General features: G+C 40.7%; 2 protein-coding genes across 2 annotated transcripts in view; one reads left to right on the forward strand and one right to left on the reverse strand.

The window, feature by feature from the left end:
* LOC139458634 (multiple epidermal growth factor-like domains protein 10) overlaps positions 1-20984 on the forward strand; it is a 55561-nt gene that overhangs the window by 10774 nt on the left and 23803 nt on the right. The gene's annotated exons all lie outside the window — the stretch shown is intronic.
* On the reverse strand, positions 8181-16270 carry LOC139459212 (multiple epidermal growth factor-like domains protein 11). The gene is made up of 10 exons (XM_071240666.1): positions 16219-16270; positions 15391-15531; positions 14646-14861; positions 14252-14446; positions 13291-13422; positions 12502-12645; positions 11593-11742; positions 10027-10164; positions 9267-9393; positions 8181-8598 (listed from the first exon to the last, which is right to left on the reverse strand). Exons 1-10 carry the CDS (start codon positions 16268-16270, stop codon positions 8412-8414), a joined length of 1482 nt encoding a protein of 493 aa, XP_071096767.1. The 3' UTR covers positions 8181-8411.

Below are 20984 nucleotides of genomic sequence, written 5' to 3' on the forward strand. Positions count from 1 at the left end.
ACAAAAGTAATAATATGCTGGTCAACATGAACTTAACAAAAGGCACGATATAAATAAAACTGTTGTGTGCGTTTCAGCCTGTAAGGCCGGGACATACTGGCCTGACTGTTCTCAGTGTGGACATTGTGACGTCACGTGTGACGTAATGGACGGCCACTGTCCAGGAAAGTGTCTGGATGGCTTCACTGGTGTCCGATGTCACGTGGAAACAAGAAGTACGTATTTGTAGATCAGTTCCAATGCTGATGACTACCATCAGAGCCATATGTAGGCTTAAGCATCCTACGTTGCAGCACCAAAAATTGAAAATCAAACGAAAGAGTTAGTTTGCATAGAAAAGCAATTCGTAGTACCATCATAGAAAAGACGAATAGGACACAAACATATAAACACACACGTACATATACACACATACAAACACATACATAAACACACAGCCATACTCACACACACATACACATACACATACACACATATACACATCATATATATATACACACATATACACATACACACACATACACACACAAACAAAGAAGGAACAGCAGGTAGATCTTAATATTCCATGATATTTTCTAACCTATTCTTTATATGTTACACAGCACAGCTATGGTCCAGACTACTGATGTGGAGTTTCTTTGGTGTAGGAATCGTTTTAATAATGCTGTTTATGCTGATTAATGCTCTCTCGGGGTAAGCATCTGATCATTCATCTAATTGCATGCGTACATTATTCTGTAAAATGCATATGTTACACCAAATCTGTGCAACTGCTTGTTGCGTGCATTGTGCAGGCCGTTTGTCCAATGCGTGCAATAGGCAATACAGCTTGGCCAATGCACGCAATGTGCAAACAATTATCTGCTCATTGCCTGCAATGGGCAATAGTTGTGAATGAAAAATAATTCTCTAAATATTTCACAATATGGGCAACCAGCTTGCTCATTTCACGCAACGGGCAAGTAATTGTTCTTCCCAAACCACGAAATTGACATTGGTATTGTTTTACATGTTTTGTTTTAAATAAAGTAAACTCTCATAAGAAAATAATCTGTAATAAATAGCAACCAAGCAAATATGTGTCCTTAAGAAACTTTATTTTCTAAATTAAAAACTCATATCAAACAATGTTATCTGCATATAAAGGGACTCTGAATCACATCACCTCTCAGTTCAGTCCCAGTTTGCACAGGAGTTGTGGCTATGGCATGCACTATTGCATCTCAACCCCAAATTCAAACAGGATAACCTATTTGTCAAGCATTTGCTTCTGCATTGGCACCTGCGGTAACCCTGTCCACCACAAACGCTCTGTGCTCTCGCGATTTCACGTACATCTGAAGGTTTTGGTCCAGAATATCGTACAAACTCAAATTGATTTCTTTCCAGCCCACTTACTGTTCCCTAAAACGGCCTGCCGAATGCACACAATGGGCAGTTGCACAGATTGGGTGTAATATATCCATTTAAAAAACCGGTCTGTTAAATCTCATATTGATGAAGTATTTGATGCATAGCGTAGTGATGACACCAGGTATTCGCGAAAAAAGCCCAACCGATGGCGCCCGTCACAAACACATACACAGGAAAGTCAATTGTTCATCTGGCTGAGGCCTGGCTTTTGTAACCTTGATCAAACAACTTTTGAGCAAAAGTCGTATGATGTTCTTTGAAATCGTCATGAATAGAGCATGTTCAATTATACCTCAAAACTTGTGAAACGTAGACACCAAAGACTGGAGTTACATGAATAATGGTCGAAATAAAGGGAAAAGTTGACTGTTGGAACGTTGAAGTCATCCCTCTTGTCGTTCAGTCTTGTTCTCGAGGAGAAGGTTTTTTTTGTCACTATGAATATACTAGTATATGGATAATCCTAGATATGAAACAGATGAGGCGGTTTTTTTTTTTCTAGTCCTGGTGTATCAGTGAAAGGGACTTGACTAGTTGACCGTTTTCAGATCTTCGATATACTTGAAGCTCAAGTTAAACATTTTGGACAAATTCCCTGATTTTGCCAATCCGAGTACAATTCCGATTCATGTGTATAAAGAAGGAGAGCACAATTGGTGCCAATGGGGACGCCCACTACTTGCCTAATGGTCGTCACATTTCGCATAGATGTTATCAATGAGAAAGTCCAGCATTTCACATATTGTTTTCTGAGTGAAATTCATGTGACAGTTTCATGATTACTATCATCCATCAAATCGTGTACATATCAATTCCAGGTTTCTACGGATATCAGATCACAAATACGAGGCTGTACCTCGTCGTGACGTCTTCGTCAATGACCAATAAACAGAAGGGAGTCAGCAGGCCGAAAGTGACGCTGGTGTGACCAACAAAAACAAAGTCTATTCTTGTTTAGATTACTATGTCAACAAGCTGAAGGATATAACAATATTAAGTGGAAGTTCCATTAAGGACCAGGAAAATAAGAATTTAGAAATTCTTGATTTTTTAATAAAAATATCAGCCTTATGATTGGCACAGTTGATTTTACGGTCAGGACACCGCGGAAGCCTAGAGAAGAATGCGATCCGCAGTAACGGTAGGAAGGCAGTTTCAAATACGATATTCAGAAATGTAGGCGCAGAGAGTAGTGTAGAGATGTGGTTCCTGCACTGGTCAAGGCCTGCAATGCATTTTGGGCAGAAAACAATAGAGACATTAAAAGAAAAGGGTCAGTTAACACAATGCAAATATATATATTGAAGTAAGTAATATGATATACCATTAATACATTTTATTAGATAATTAAGGGTACTTTTTCAAAACTTCCATATGAAAGTACACATTAATCACTAGATGAGTTTAGGCTGGTGGTTTTGATATATATGAATGAATGTTAATTGATTTGATTAAAAAGCCATTGATTTGAGTAATTATTTAACTGGATTAAAGGAGCACGAAATTTTCAAAGAGCTGCCAATGGATTTATTCCTGGTAATGTAGAAGTTGATCACACTACGTGAAGTTTAACCTATCTGGTTGAGAAAAAGCTCATAAGATTGTTTTTCAAAGAGCATCATTATCGCGCTCAAACGTTGTTTGATTGGGGCTACTGAAGACCTCAGTAAAGATTTCAAAAAGTTGTTGGTAGGCTTGTGCAGGACATATCCAACTTGACTCACGAGTAACAGACATGGTGTCTAATCAAATTCCTTATTTCAATTTGTACCATTTATAAATAAGTCGCATATTTTTCTCGAACACCTAGTATCATCATCTGATAATGATCTAAAACACGCAACGCAAATAACGAAGGCGGAATCATACAATGGACATTGCGTATAATAGAGATTTCTTATGAATTTTGCAAAACAATATAAATATCATTATGAAACCAGCAGGAGCAAAACAACACGATGAACACTTTGGCTTGTTGCCTCTGTTTACAATTCACGCCCTATGCTATTCGCGTCTGAGGCACTGACGTTTTGAATTTATCAGTTTCCATAAAATGAAAGTAGATTTGTAATTGCCGCATTGTGTACTCTAATTAACTAATTGGAGAGAGGCTGTATTCATACAGTTTGCAGTTTGGTGTTATGCAATCACCCGAAACATAACACTGTCTAAGTGACTATCACCACTGATTCTGTAATTAATCATGATTGGGAATCCGCATGTTTCACCCATGCATAGTAATCCGGAAGTGTTGACGCCCCTCCTAATGTAGTCCGGAAGTGTTGACGCCCCTCCTAAAGTAGTCCGGAAGTGCTGACGCCCTTCCTAATGTAGTCCGGAAGTGTTGACGCCCCTCCTAAAGTGGTCCGGAAGTGATGGCGCCCCTCCTAAAGTAGTCCGGAAGTGTTGACGCCCCTCCTATAAAAGGTATGAACGGCAACATGTATCGTTCATTCCCTCATGAACATCAGTTTGGAGGCCATGTGCTCTTGCATCATGTACCTCACATGCACTTCACATTAAAAGTTTTATTTCCCTTAAACCTGCCTTGATTTATTTCATCATTCAATATATGTTTTTGTGTAAAATACATGACCTTATATTTGAACTCACAGAAACGAAAGAACAAATAAATCAAATTTCATTACTGATATAAAGCTCAAAATTTATTTATTCTGATAATGAAAATATGTTTTGCGCACTGCTTGAAGTATTTGAGAAAGGTAATCCAGTGACATGCTGAACATGCTGAACATATCGATAATATTGTATCGTACACGGATTAGATTACCAATAAAATAGGTTCCTTTCCTTTCTGTTCTGTTGTAATTTACCAGATTAGACAGACTTTTCTTATAGGTTGAGGGGCGATCGGGTAGCCTAGTGGTTAAAGCGTTCGCTCGTCACGCCGAAGACCCGGGTTCGATTCCCGACATGGGTACAATGTGTGAAGCCCATTTCTGGTGCCCCCCGCCGTGATATTGCTGGAATATTGCTAAAAGCGGCGTTAAACCATACTCACTCACTCTTATAGATAGCATTCAGAGCCTACACCGGGAACACTATCTGCAACGTGACTGTCCGTCTACAGTAACGTAACTACCAGATGACGATGGAACTAATGATATCTGAGTCATAGACTTGTCCATGTGAGTGAGCTCTGTAGCTGTCCTGCTTGTTTCTGGAATATTTGCAACCTGTGAACAGAAACCATGGACACGCAAACGAGTAACAGAACACACTTTAAGCGGTTCTTACAAAAATTCAAGATTTCTCCACAAAATATATCTCAATGATGTTATCAAGTTCTTGTGTAAACCTGACATCAACGTTAGTACTGGATAACTTGATATAGTCACACCGAAGGGTGGGAAGACGTAGAACAGTCATCAAACAAATAAACTAGAAAATACTTCAGGGAGAATTAATACAAAAACAATGTTGCCGGCTGGTTACCGATATACGCATGTAGAGTCAATAACATTTGTGTTGTCAGTTGTTGATTTTCTGTTATCACATTTGTAACATATCAAGGAGTTATTCAGGATATATATATATATATATATATATATATATATATATATATATATATAGAGAGAGAGAGAGAGAGAGAGAGACATATATATATGTCTATATATATATATATATATATATATATATATATATATATATATATATATATATATATATATATATATATTTACTTCTTACATCCATTCAGCACAACATCACACAAATATTACAAAACGAAATATTTATCGTCATTGTAACATGAAAGTTACTTAAAGTCGATGTTTAGGTGGAACTCATTTACTAAGCTCATTACGCAACCGAACTGTCGTTAGCAGAACGTCTCCGTGTGCTTACCTTCGGCAACATGTATGGCATGAGGGGCGGTGACACCGACACCGACACCGACACCGACACCGTTTTGGACTACAGCAAACTACGGTTAAACGTTATAACGAACTCAAAGGGACCACAAAGTTCGTAATAACTGTAGGTCGTTATAAGAGATATATAAAGCATATATACAGCAAATGACCGGGACCAAAAATATGTTCGTTATATCCGTGAGTTCGTTATAAGCGTGTTTGTTATAAACGTAGTTTACTGTACTCCAGTTATGATGGTACATTTTCCCAAAGGGGTGGACACGTTTTTACGCACTTTTGTAAAATAAATAACAACACACAACATTCATAAATTCATTTCTTTATAACACTTCTTTTCTCATTAATTTTGTCTTTTGCAGGCATGTGTATCTTCAAGATACAAATAATGCAATAACGGAAGACGTTACTGTATGACCCCTATCAAAGAAGGCGTCAACTCGCCCGTAATTGAGGTGGTGACATAAACAAGTCAAATCAAACACGTGCGAGTTTTGAACTTTATTGAGGCCACAGTTGATGGAAAGTTTCTCCATCATGTTGCCAATAATATTTACATCAAATGACCTCGTGGTGTACCATTTAGTGTCGTCGGTGTGAACTAGTCACGTGGGAGCATGGTTCAAAACCTGGACACTAAATCATTCTGGAAATTGGTTCGTTGCTTTGTTGTTTAACGCCGCACTCAGCAATATTCCAGCTATATGACGGCGGTCTGTAAATAATCAAATCCGGACCAGACAATCCAGTGATTAATATCTTGAGCATCGATCCACGCAATTGGGATACGATGACATGCATCAAACTAAGTCAGCGAGCATAACCTACCGATCCCGTTAGTAGCCTCTTACAGCAAGCTTAGTCGCCTGTTATGGCAATCATGGGTTGCTGAGGACCTATTCTAACCCAATACGGTTTTTTACAGGAAGGACGTCAACACTGCCAGACTACATTGCCTGGGGAAACCCGCGGATTCCAAAGCGTTATAAAATCGAAATGAGTGTTGATAGTCACCAGAACAGTATTATGCTCCTGGGCATTGCTAACACCAAAATGCAAACTGTTTATATTCAGTCTATGGCCAGTTTATTATCTTATGGCAACGGGTAAGAATACCTTACAAATCTGCTTATATTCAATATAAACTATAACATTCAAAACGTCAAAGAAACACAATTACCATTCTCGAATATCAATAGAGTACAGTTAATAAATAGAACAAGCCGTAGGATTCATCATATTTCCTGCTGGTCAGATAATGATAAATAATAAGTGAGAAAAACCTTTCCCTAACCACAATAAATCCCTGCTCAACATTGTACGATTCCGACGATGTCATAAGCATGTAATTTGGAACCGTGCGCTTTCAAAGGTATAAATAAGAGGTATCAAATCTAATGTGGGACTACATCAAATCATTTCTTGGAAATCGTTATGTTATCTCCCACTGTTGGGGTGATAAGTTGTAGAAATAGTGAAAAACATGAAGAAGAAATCTCATTTTGTAAAAAACTTTATTTAATGACCAGATTTTATATATCCCAACATCAAAATATTGATCTGTAGTTATGTTCAACATTAACCTGACCAACTGCTGGTTGAAATAAGCCTACCGGCACAACAATTGCCAACGGAAACATCCTGAAGTAGGGCTCAATACCACCTTTCGTTCAATCATAGGAGGGGCGGCCGGGTAGCCAAGTGGTTAAAGAGTTGGCTCGTCACGCCGAAGACCCGGGTTCGATTCCCGACATGGGTACAATGTGTGAAGCCCATTTCTGGTGTCACCCGTCGTGATATTGCTGGAATATTGCTAAAAGCGGCGTAAAACTCACTCACTCAATCATAGGAACCTTTTGGGGAAGACTCAGCATACTGCTATCAACCTGCAGGTCTTATATTCACAGGTGACTTCTCTGTTGTTGACAATAACAACCTTCGTCAGTTACAAAAGAACCACGTTCCATTCAGTCAAAACATTTGATTTTCCAACTTTGTACATCACTATCCCACATGAAAAACTTAAGGAAAAACGTGGTGTACACAGATATAGTTACGTTTCTATATACAGAGGTTCAGGACAATTTGTAAAAAACGAAAGCAAATGCCATCTGAAGTTTACTGAGAAAACAACATGTGAAATGCTGGACTTCCTCACTGATAATATCTACGTAAAATCTGGGGGTAAGACATTTAGGCAGGAAGCAGGCATCCCCATGGGCACAATTGTGGCCCCTCTTCTTGCAGATCTTCTTCTTTATGCATATGAATCGGAATTTCTGTTCGGATTGGCAAAGTGAAAACAAAGTAATTTGGCCAAGAAGTTTAACTTAAGATTCAGGTATATCGATGATCTGATATCTTTCAATAACAATCAAAATGAACTGAACTAGAAATAAAGGAGACCAGTGAGATCTATGCACAGATATTCAGAGTGATTCACAAGACTGTATGTCAAGAGGGGTGACTTCAACTTTCCCTTAATGTCGAGCAATGTCTCCAGCTCCAGTCTTTGGGTTTTACATTTCACAACTTTTGAGATACAATCGAGCATGCTCTTTCTACCAAGATTTCCGAGCGCGACTCTTGCTCAGAAGTTGTTTGATCAAGGTTACAAAAGTCAAGGCCTCAGTAAAGTTTTCAGAAAGATTAATGGTAGACATGTGGTGGACATTTCCATATTTGACGCATCAGTAACAAAATGATGTCCGATGTTTCCTTTTTTTTGCAGTGTAAATAAAAGTGACACAGAGACCTTCAAATTCTCCAGAAATATCTGCCAAACCGAGTCAACCGTACAATTCCTACTATTTCATGAGCACGAGTTTATGAATTTATGATACCAGGGGTTCGCAAAAATAGCACCTGTCACAAACACATGCAGGTCAAGTCAATTATTCACCTAAAAAACACGGGAATATATGGTTCAAGTCAAATTAGGGAACTGCATCGGACTTCAATTTTGTCACTGATGTGTCAAATTTGGAAATGTCCACATTTCTACCATAAACCAATAACATGATCAACGTATGCTTTACTATTAATTAATCCATTGACAGTTCTTTGAAAACATCGTTATATATTTCCGTTTCCTGGCCGTTATTGTCACTTATACTGAATGTTATCGTATGCTCTATTGTCAGCCTTGGTGACGTCATCTAAACCTGAATAGACGTTGTCGGTCACACCAGCCTCACTGTCAGCCTGCTGACTCTCTTCAGTTGATGTGTCTCCGTCTATGACGTCACTCATCTTCACAGGCTGGTTTACGTCAGCCGATCTCCATGACAACCTGGAACATATGATGGAAGATGATAAGTGAACAAGGCAATATGTATGTGTGTGTGTATGTCTGTCGAATTATATCCAGGTTGGCAGATAAAGGGATATTTAAATTTTCATTTGTCCTAATTGTTATATGCATCTTGCTTATACTTATATGGGAACTTAAGGTCAGACTTGTAAATAACAAAATAAAAGGAAAAGATCAGTAAACTTGAAAAATGATCCTCAGAAGGTGTATTGATATATCACTGTACGTGTTAATGTGTGGACTGCAACGAGATTACCTTTGCATATTTGTGTATGTGACTCTCATGGTTGTAGCAAACAACACAGGATCACCGAACGGTAAATGCAGCGTTTAATTGGACATGTAAAAGTGACATTTAAAGTTTACAAAAATCTCGAAAACATACTTAAAGAAATTATTATTATGTTTATCTATTAGTAAACGTTCTTCCTGTCGAATCAGATCTGAGTTAAAAATGAATAACTAACATAGCTTACATGTATCTAATTCCTTCGTCCGAATGTATTTTTATTAACACTTATTGTTGAGGAGAATGTTGATGGATATTTGACAAACTTTGTGAATTATAAGTGCCAATTAATGTTTGCAATTTTGAGAATAATGTAGGCATGCAATTAATGAATCAATAGAAAATGTATGCCGATTACCTCCCAGTTCGCAAGAGACACATCATGAGAGCACCAATCAAAAGCAGCGTTACAACGATTCCAACAGCTCCACCAATCATACTCCACATCACTTGCGAGGAAACCCTCACCGTGGACATTGTCTGAGCTATCAAAACGGAACTAAAAAGTACCTAAGCACAATAAACCATTTTGGAAAAGTTTCGAAACCGGCGATTTCAGTTCTCCCAATGTAGAAACTCGGTTGTAACCATGAGCTGTTAGAAGATACTATGGAACTTCTACAGTAGAGTTTGAAGCATTAATAACATCTTACTCGATCCCTGTTTGTGTGTGTTTGTCTGTGTGTGTGTTTGTCTGTGTGTATGAGTTGTCTGTATGTGTGGATGTGTGTTTGGTGTGCATGTCCGTTTGCGTGGATGCGTGCATGTGTGTCTCTGTCTGTGTGACTGTGTCTGTCTGTGTTTCTGTATGTGTGTCTGTGCGTGCGTGCGTGTATGTGTGCTGTGTGTGTCCGTGTGCGTGTCCGTGTGCGTGGATGCGTGCATGTGTGTCTCTGTGTGTGTGACTGTGTCTGTCTGTGTTTCTGTATGTGTGTCTGTGCGTGCGTGCGTGTATGTGTGCTGTGTGTGTCCGTGTGCGTGTCCGTGTGCGTGGATGCGTGCATGTGTTTCTGTGGTTTTGACTGCTAAGAAGAATGCTTAATGTTACACAATGCTCCGATCGTAGTAGTTAGCATTGAAACTAAGACAGTTCTACAGGTGCATCGACAAATACATACTTCTTGTATCCACGTGACATCGGGCACCAGTGAAGCCATCCAGACACCTCCCTGGACAGTGGCCGTCCATTACGTCACACGTGACGTCACAATGTCCACACCGAGAACAGTCAGGCCAGTATGTCCCGGCCTTACAGGCTGAAACACAAACAGTTTTTTTCCATATCTTTAGCATTGACACCACACTCCATACTTTGACAATTCAAGTGTCTTGTGTGTAGTGTCATATGGAGACCTTATATGCTGTATTTGCCTGAATACATGCGGCTTTAATCTTTTAATCCATGAATCAATGCTAGAACCACACAAACTTTTTATTCAAAGGTGTATTTGTGGGGGAGAATACATTTTTATCATCTGAAACTGGCTCCCAGAGGAGATATTACTTGGGTGAGAGCAAGCGATATCTACACTGTAGATATCGCTGCAATGAAATTGCATCACAATTCTTTGCAGACCTTTGTGACGTCATTGTTACCATGACGTCACAATCAAATGACATCACTAATGGCTCTGCTACTGAAGCTGTTTGCAGTACTTTTTAAACCTAAGACACTGTTTTTTACTGTCTACAAACTGAAAAAGTTGGAAGAATGTTGTTAGAGGATAAATAAAATCTTATCCTCGTGTCTTTTGATATCAGATATATCAACACTCGTTGATAAAAGCTGAATATCAAAAGACACTCTGGTGAGATTCTCTATACCTCAACAATAACCCAGCCAATCGGTAATAATATGGACATTATTTACTTCCGGACAACATGCAAATATGTAATGACTATTGCTATAAGTTTAAACATCTTTCTAGAAAGTTACAAAAGTCACAAGATTAATGGAAGCTGTTCTGACAATTGTATCGACTATTCTCTCAGATTCGAATAAAAAAAGCCTGAAGACACAAAAGACACTAAGCGATATGAGAAGCTACGTGATAGATGTTAGAGGTGTGTAGCTCGCTTCCTGACTGGCTAAAATGTTTTTTTCAAGGAGAGGTGTGCAACAATAAACTGACCAATAAAAATGACAAATACGAGATGTGCGGTCCGAGAGAACTAGACCAATCCCAGGTAACAACAGAAGATTTGATTGATATTTGGTACAGGTTTTCTGGGACCGGACGCTAGTTTGACACTTTTCTCAGACTGTTCTACTAAAATTCACCTGAAACGTCTGTACACAGAATGCAGGGTAAATAACATGTGACGAGAGATGTGCCCTACTTAAGCCGATAGCAGTGCGACCCGTGAAGATCCAGGGTAGAATAGGTCTTCAGCAACCCATGCTTGTCGTAAAAAGGCGACAATGCTTGTCGTAAGAGGCGACTTACGGTGATCGGGTGGTCAGGTTCGCTGACTTGGCTGATGCATGTCATCGTATCCCAATTGCGTGGATCGATGCTAATGGTGTCAATCACTGGATTATCTGGTCAAGACTCGGTTCTTTACAGACCGCTGTCATATAGCTGGAATATTGCTGAGTGCGGAGTAAAACAACAAACAAACAAACGATAGTAGAGCAATTGCGGTCATATTAAAGAGGTGTTACAGAAGCCGGATCAACCTACTTTCTGCACAGTCAGTTCCAAGCCATCCATCTTCACACACGTCTCCATCACAGGCACCAGTCACGTGATCACAGGAAGAAGATGGAGTCTGACAATGGCGGGAATTGCAGGACTTGCTACAGTTTGGCCCGAACGTACTGCCTGGACATGCTGAAAACGTCATACAAACATACGAGGGGTGCAAACTATTGTAGGAGAACACTAATAAAATACAACGATAACAATTATATTTGAAAAGCCTCTCGATCACTGGTTGCATTCGATCAGTAACAGCTGAGTGAGGTGAAATGGGCGTTATTGCACTGATAGAGCGAGGTGCATACACGCATTTGTTGGTGTGTCATTTTGTGTGTATTGTGTGTGCGCGTGTGTGTGTGACTGCTTGTAGTACCAGTCCATTGTCATGCCGATCTTATAGTGTTAGCCCACAGGAAACCATGCCGCAGTTTGCCATAAATATCCCTCTCAGACACAGTATAACAGTTTTGAGCCGACCAGTCCATGTTTTATCCCCTTAATGCCGAGCGCCAGGCAGGGTAACAACAACTACATCCTTGCGCATTTGGGACCGTTCTGCAAATATATTATTTGTGAAATATATAAGCGTGTTTGTTTAGTGTTCGTTACAAGAGCGCCTGATGTCATCGATCCAATTGGCATTATCCACAGACTAGTATGTATTGGCTTAGATTCGTATGTATTGGCTTCTCATGCTGGGAGCGTCAAACAAACAAAAGTGTGAAAGGCTATGCAGCCTATCGTAGGACAGCTATATTTAAATGGACAACGATTAAGAATATCCCGATGACAATTTGCAGTAAAAAATAGGTAACAATAAAATATGTAATGTATTGCCCTTGTGAGTTTCTGTTGCATTTATCAAAAACCTGTGACATTGATTCAACTCACGTTGTCTACAATCCGTGTTCATCCAACCGTCCCGGCACCCATCAGTACAAGCCCCAGTAACGTCACAGGAGGATGACGTTGTAATGCAGTTGCGGGAGTTGCAGAACTGATCGCAGCGAATACCATAGCGTCCGTCACGGCATTCTGGACAATTTACTTAAATAATAGATACACGTTTGTATTTCCAAGACGAACATGCGATATTTCTTGATATTCGTTTTAGATCAATTAGAAAAACATAATATATAATACCTGTCTACAGGTCCCCATGGCACACACCACTGACAGAATGTCCTCACCTGTATACTGCTGTCCCTGTCAACAGTACCCAGGACATACACCACTGACTGAATCTCCTCACCTGTACACTGCTGTCCCTGTCTCTGCTGTCCCTGTCTACACTCCCCAGGACATACACCATTGACAAAATCTCCTAACCTGTACACTGCTGTCCCTGTCTCTGCTGTCCCTGTCTACACTCCCCAGGACATACACCATTGACAAAATCTCCTCACCTGTACACTGCTGTCCCTGTCTACAGTCCCCAGGACACACACCACTGACTGAATTTCCTAACCTGTACACTGCGGTCCCTGCCACCCTGTCTACAGGTCCCCAGGACACACACCACTGACTGAATCTCCTAACCTGTACACTGCGGTCCCTGCCACTCTGTCTACACTCCCCAGAACATACACCACTGACTGAATCTCCTAACCTGCACACTGCTGTCCCTGCCACCATGTCTACAGGTCCCCAGGACACACACCACTGACAGAATTTCCTAACCTGTACACTGCGGTCCCTGCCACTCTGGTCCACAGCCGCCAGGACACACGCCGGTAAGAGGGTCACACGTGTCATGTGAACACCCACCACACAAATGGTTACAGTTTGTTCCATATGTGCCATGACCACACACTGAAATGGAAACACATTTTCCAAATAAGTCTGTGTCTTTAGTAGTACATATCATTTTCAACAGTCTTCTTCGTATTATGAAAATGCGATACATACCAAATGCAATAGTTCTGCATAGTCAAGTCAATTGGTGTTTCTGTTGATAATATTGTCTAACTTTGATACGTATTACCTATTCCCGGCATCTTAACTGGCTTAATTTCACAATTTTACAAACAACCAAATTGAAAATCAAACGTGATTTAATACGTATAGGCAGACATAGACACAGACATAGCTCTAGATCTGTACTTAACACCGTTGTCTCGAACTTTGATGAGCCGAAGTTACGGTTGTCTGGAAGTATTAAAAGTCTTAGTCCCTGCGTTATTCCTTTTTTATTCATCATCATTTAACCTCGAATGTGTCGAAGTTACGGTTGTCTCGAAATCATATTAAAGTCCTGAACATTTAAGTTACTATGATAAGCCAAAATTTCACTATTCATTTTCTCGTTTTTTGTTGTCACATATGTTTCTTCATGCCAATCGGAAAATATATACTGAGTTTATTCTTCGTTTGTGTCAAACCTCGTATTATTCATGTATTAAAATGAAAACATTAATGAATTCTTGTAATTTTTATTAACCAAAAAGAAATGTAGCTAGGTCAAGGTCATCTAACCAAGAAAGGATCTCTGTTCCTTGCAAGTGTGGCAAACTGATGTTTTATCTCGTAAATTGTTTCCTCATATGGGAGGGGTGGGGGGGTGGGGGGTTGGGGGTTGGGGGAGTTGTAATATCTAAGAAATGGCGACTCAGCTATGTTATTATATTTACGTTATATTTACCGTACACCTCCACTTCACACAGATTGAGTGTGTGGGTATTGTGCCTGATTGTCAAGTACCTCCCGTGACCGTCACACATGACGTCATAGACACCGTCAGCCTCTTGAGTGTCGGAGGGGAAGGTGTAGCAGGTGACGCCGGTAGCTGAGCTAGTGTTGTGAAGGTTGATGATGGCACCGCGAATCCTCCATACGACTAACATATGACAAGAATTGATACAAATAATGCAACTCATCCATAACCTTCTAAAGAATGCACACTCTGAACGCATGCAGAAGTTGTTTATCCATAACCCATGATATCGTCTACATAACAACGTTACAATACACTTTGTAATCAAGAGATTTTTAACTTCAACAATATTATTTCTAGGGGACATGCTGCATGTTCTTACATTCCTTCCTGTTATAGATCCTGACATCGTGTAGTCTGTACACCCGACCCAGGTCCACTGTCCACTGACTGGGTGGACTGGGTGGAATGGCCGGGTGGAAGCATGAGTTGGTAGCCACATCCTGCCTTCGGTCACCATCCACAGCTTTGTCCGGAGTCCACGCTTCACGTTGAAAACCAATAGGGGATGAAGCTGGTCGATGGTAGGCAACATTTTCTTCAAAATAAGTAAATAAAGAAAATATACCACAGCTTCTGAAATGGTGTATCAAATATATCAAATGGCCAAGATATTAACAGTAGATGAGTATGAACACAGACACAGATCCCCCGTTCCTCTCATCTACGCTACACATTGTATGGTTACTCTTCCTTTTGTGGTTATGAAGGGTGACAGATGCTGCCAAACATGCCATTTTATCTACTGTTGGTTTGTTTCGTGTTTAACGCTGCACTCAGCAATATTTCAGCTATATGACGGCAGTCTGCAAGTAATCGAGTCTGGACCAGACAAACCAGTGATTGACAACATAAGCATCGATCCACGAAATTGGGAATCCGTTAGTCGCCTCTTACGATAAGCATAGTCACCTTTTACGGCAAGCACAGTCGTCTTTTACGACAAGCATGGGTTGCTGAAGACTTATTCTACCCCGGATCGTCACGGGCCTTATATCTACTGTGTGTGGTATAATAGTACAAAGCAAATAACGTGCAAGTGTATAAACAGTGGAACTCCAACATACGTTTTTGACAGTTGCTTCCCCGACCTCCAGACCAGCCAATGTCACAGTCAGCTCCACACGCGCCTGTTGTTACGTCACAGGATGTTCCACAGTGACATAAGAACCTGCAAGAATCTCCGAACCGTCCCGGGAGACAGGAACCTGGGAACAGACAACAGGGGTAGTCGAACACTCAACGAGTTGTGTACCTATATCGGTTCGATCACTGTCAACACAGTTGTCATAAAACCATTGGAAATATCAAGATTTGTATCCGATTTTACATTTTGAGCAGAACAAAAGTTAAGCGATATCCAGATCACCTGGTGTATTACTGATTTATTTCTTCTGATATATGCGATTTTCAGTTTTATAGAATTATGCATATTTTTCTTAATTTTCTGAAATGTTGCAACTGTACTATTGGTCAGAAATAGTCCCATTCAACATTTAGTATCTCATGTCAAAACCGTAAAATATATGACCTGTCCTTGAGTCAACAGGCGATTCTGTCGAATTAGGAGATAAACCTACTGTGTTTTGAAATTTGATATGGTCCCACTGTAGAGTAGATACCTCTTATTTCAAATTGGAACCGAGCGTTTTAGCGTGTAATAGAGGAAATATTGATATGCCTTACAGTTCCTGAAATCTTTGCATTATATAATAGATCAGTTAATAGATTATAATATATCATACGTATATTGTGCTCCAGAACGACAGGAATTGCGCAATAGGGGATTATCATGCGTCAATACCAGATTTTAGCATCTCTTTCAATACAACTTATTCATTCCTCATCATGCAGGCACACACCTCTGACATACCTACAAACATCGCCATACTCACCGCATATCAGTTGCATCAGGCAAAATGACGCGACAATCCTCACGCCCGCCATGTTTATCAACCAGGAAGTCAACTGCTCACACGTATCAAATTTCCTACTCACATACCTTTGAATCAGCCGATTGTGTATTTATGCACCCCAACTCACAACCTATCTACAAGCAATAACTAAAACGAGGAAAGGTTTTAAAGGGCATTGATCTCTGGGACTGGGACTGGCTATTGCCTTTGTTATTGTTTTTTATCCGTGCATACCCGGATGATATCCCTGAAATCTCAACTAGTTCGCGACCTGTGCTGCGCCAAACGTAAGCGCATTTGCCACTTTTATTGATATTGAAGGGCATATCGTAACAATGATCAACAAAATGAAATATAGTTTTGTCTTGGAATTAATAAAGAAAGGTAGGTATACTTGGGGGTAGCAACGGTAATGCTCACCTGAGCATTGCTTACTTAATAGTTTGTATATGTTATAGTGCATGTGTAAATATTTTACTTTGTCAGTTTATTAAACGCCTAAATATTCAGTTATTTACAAATGGACTGAAACATATGTCCATATGTTTTAAAATGATAACGATTCCAAACATTTCGAAGTTTAATTTCATCACCTAGTGACCGAAAATGATTGCCTTAAAGGAGAACGAAAGACAAAGTACATTTCTAAATTTGTTTGCTTCCAATCCCAGCACCCACACACCAACACACCCACCACCACCAACACTTTGTGCCTCAAGCCATGATCCATGTGAGAGTGTTTTCACACATAGCTACCGAAAACATACTATGTCTACACTAAGTACTTATATTTCTATCAGTTACAAAAGATGTTTCTCCACTTCAACCTAAACCTTACAAGATATCAAAAAGATAAAGTCGCTTAATTATGTAGCAGTAGTTAATGTCAATAATCAATTAATGAGTAAACAACCAAAAGGTGAAATATCAATGTGTTCAGTAGCCTCATACAATCCCGTCATAGCCTCGTGGTATCTCGGTTTCATTGGTCCTCTGGGTCCTCTGTTGAGGACAGTCGGTTTCGAGTTCCTACCACCACTCAAAATTCATGCCCAGCGCCCTCGAATCCGGCCTGCATATGCCTTTGAAGCTGAGGTGGAGATGTCAAGGTGCCCTTTCGGCGGAGGCGAGCTCACGGTACAAGAGGTCCATCTGGACCTCCCGTCCTCCCCGTGTGCGACATACGCTTGCAGTCGGAAAGCGCACGTTAAATCTCCAATATAAGTAAGTAAGTCCCGTCCTCCTTCGACGAAGGTGGCTGAACCAGTGAGGTTGGTGGTGTTGGAACAAGATGAATAGACTCAGGATCGTGGTCCAGGTGAGAAATTCATTGTTTGGTGTTGAGTTTCTTTTCTTTTCTGGAGGAGAGACTCGCAGTATAGCAGTAGGCTGAGGATGCAGCCTTTGTAGATAGCAACCTTGGTGAGAGTTGTCAGCTTGCTGTTCCCTCACACTCTCTGGGGAGGGTGGTGGGCGCTGTATCGGTCCAGGCGAGCCAGGTCGAACAACTTCCCTTCTCAGCTTGTGTCGAGTAGAATCCGTCAAAGGTCTTGCGTTTATCGCTTTCATTTATCAGCTAACTGAAGAAGATTCCAAAAAAGGTGGGGGCAAGTAAGCAGCCCTATTATACGCCACTGGGCATGCCGAAAGCCTAAGAGGACACGCCGTCAAACTGCACAGCACCTTTCATGTCATGATGGAATACTGGATCATGCTGAGGAGTTTGGTGGGCAGCCAATCATTGCAATATCTGCCCATAAGGTAGAAGGCTTCTGTGAGGTCCATGAATGCCATGAAAAGTGGCTGCTTCTGCTCTCTTCACTTTTTCTGCTGCTGTAAGAGCGAGCAGATCATGTTGGTCATGGATCGTTATCCTGAAGCCACACTGCGATTTGTGATACACCCTATCTGTGGTCTTTCAGTACCAGACAAGAGAAGTGTTTCTCGTAATGATCAGCAAAGAGATCCTGCGATTGTTTGTACAACCGCTTCTATCATCCTTGTTCTTGTGCAAGGTGACGATTTTGTCTCCCGTGTCCTTACCAGCACTGACACAGAGGTTTAAACAATTGGCTTAGAAGGACCTCCTTTCCGCACTTGACAGAATCTGGAGGGATCCAGCTGAACTCACCGCATATTAGTTGCATCAGGCAAAATCCTCATGTCAGCAATGTTTATCAATGAGGATCCCCCATTTTAATGTGCATAACTGCTTACGCTAATTAATACACAAATACCATTGAATCAGTCGATCGCGTATTTATCCGTTCCCCGCCTCCAATCAATCCCCCACTACATTAAGGAGGGGGTGGTGCTACTTATCAAGTGAGAAAGGTCTATAGTTTCGTAGGGTCTTTGAAAGGCATTTAGAAGTGATCTTAAGTGTTGGCTTCCATTGTCTATTGCTAATCACCTATCAGCGCCAATCATGTGTTGGCTTCCTTTGTTAGTTTCCACCCTTTGTTATTTTCCACCTTTTGTTATCTTATTAATAGTGTTGTCCTTACATGTACATATATATGCTCTCTCCCTCATGGCATTCATTCACCTGATGAAGGAGTAAGCATACACTTCGAAACGTTGTATTCCTCATAATAAAGAAGTTGACATCCATATATTCTCTTCCTAATAGTTTCGTCATTTACGTTCACCACATGCACGACCCATAAACATAGGGACAATGCTGACAATATCAAAATAGGGGAAAAACTTGAATTGGAACCAATGGTCATGTATATGGATCATTAAGGAAAAGCAATATTGAATAAGGCTACTGAGCAATAAATGCCACCTACCATGTGTTTGAGGAATTATCATGGCATCATTATCGGTGTGTAAAGGATTTTCAAAGCTGACGTTTAGGGTATATGTTGACTGATTTTTTTATTGCTTAACGTTGCACCCAGCAATATGACGGTCTGTAAATAATCGAGTACGGACTGTACAATTGATCATCGATCTACGTAATTTAATACGACGACATGCAATAAACCAAGTCACGAAGCCTGACCACACAATACATTCTGTTGCCTCTTACGACATGTTGGGGACCTCGGGGGTTGGCTGAATCGTTCTGAGCATGACTACAAAGAATGTCTAGTACACTCTGACAGTTTGAATGTATTAAGTACAATACCTTCCAGGCTTAGAGGCTGCATGTGTACAACCACGAAGTATATTTCTGTATCCATCAAAGTGACTGGATGTTCTCTGTTGATGTAAATGGACAAAATGGCTTCCGTGTTGTCAACACATATCTTCATCTGAAAGGGTCAGCTGAAACAGGCATCCTTGCTGACATGATGTCAAATTTAGGGGATGATGCTCCTTCCTTAGCCAGAGGAATGCAAGAGAGGAAGAGTGAGCCTCTAAGATAACCCAATACCAGGTCAAGCTGGGGACCTACGAGGGGCGGTTGAAACGTATAACCGTTGGTATATCCCTATGAATATCTATCCATATTGCATGGCTTACTGTGTATAAATATCCGCATTGCAGGGACCACTATGTATAACAATCCGTATTGCAGGGACCAATATTTACAACTATCCGCATTGCAGGGACCACTGTGTATAACTGCCCGTATTGCAGGGACCACTGTGTATAACAATCAGTACTGCAGGGACCACTGTGTATAACAATCAGTACTGCAGGGACCACTGTGTATAACAATCAGTACTGCAGGGACCACTGTGTATAACAATCAGTACTGCAGGGACCACTGTGTATAACAATCAGTACTGCAGGGACCACTGTGTATAACAATCAGTACTGCAGGGACGACTATGTATAACTATCCATATTGCAGAGACCACTGTGTATAACTGCCCGTATTGCAGGGACCATGGTGACGGTTTTTTTTCTGCTGTTATCAACACAAGGGCGAGAGGGGAGATGACAGGTTCTGCAACGACTAAACGAAGCCGTCGCCTTCCCACCACGCATGCGCAGGCAGAACCTGTAAAGTCCAGGAAATCGGTTTTGAGGACTGTTACAACAGCGACTTGTGAGCAGTTCGAGACAATGTGAAAGATATAACAGATTCACCACTCAAAATGGGAAACCGGGTCACATGGGCACCGCTTGGTTTGGAGTTTGATCCTTCAAAAGTGGTATCCAATCCAAAATCAACGCCTATAAGCTAAGCTCTACATCTTATCAACTGTGCCTGTCGGATTTGTATGCTGTGTAGGTGGTCTAGTGGTCTTAGTCTCTGCGATTCGCTGTGCAGAGTCGCGTCCTTTTGCCGTCGGTAATCCAAGAGTCCCTGATAACAACCCTATTTTGTACACTACCATAACCTTGCGTGTGGTTACCGTCAAAGAACTGGGTAACTTCGTAATTTGATATAAGACAGTCACATCGTCTGGCAAGGGGTGACTTGACGCGAAGTTTTACGAGTTTAGTAAAGAATAGATAATGTCTTTGCTCAAGATAAGAGTCCTCTCGGGGGGCCTGCTACACATGTGGACTACGTATACCACTATCATGTAATCTTACGTCGTTGAGCTAATATGATTTACTGATTTTGACGATAATCTCCAACACCAAAACTTGCACGACTATCATTCGTTAACGCCAGTTCAAGGTATACTATCTCGTAGGGTTATCAGAGATCACGAATGGTGCACTATTGTCAAAGGGAGAATCATGGGTAGTCTAGCGTGTTGCATAATTATGATAACGCACTATGGCTCGGTTGCATGGACAGGAAGGCATATGGTTGTCAACACATGTAAAAACAT

Source organism: Haliotis cracherodii, unplaced genomic scaffold (assembly GCF_022045235.1).
Source record: "Haliotis cracherodii isolate W230 unplaced genomic scaffold, xgHalCrac1.p SCAF_13, whole genome shotgun sequence".
Taxonomy (NCBI): domain Eukaryota; kingdom Metazoa; phylum Mollusca; class Gastropoda; order Lepetellida; family Haliotidae; genus Haliotis; species Haliotis cracherodii.

Coding starts and splice junctions, on each gene's coding strand:
- LOC139459212 (XM_071240666.1), bottom strand. CDS start 16,270: ATGGCGGGCGTGAGGATTGTCGCGTCATTTTGCCTGATGCAACTGATA. Junction 14,447..14,645: donor GATCTATAACAGGAAGGAAT/GTAAGAACATGC, acceptor GTCATATGTTAG/TCGTATGGAGGATTCGCGGT. Junction 11,743..12,501: donor GAACACGGATTGTAGACAAC/GTGAGTTGAATC, acceptor TGACGTTTTCAG/CATGTCCAGGCAGTACGTTC.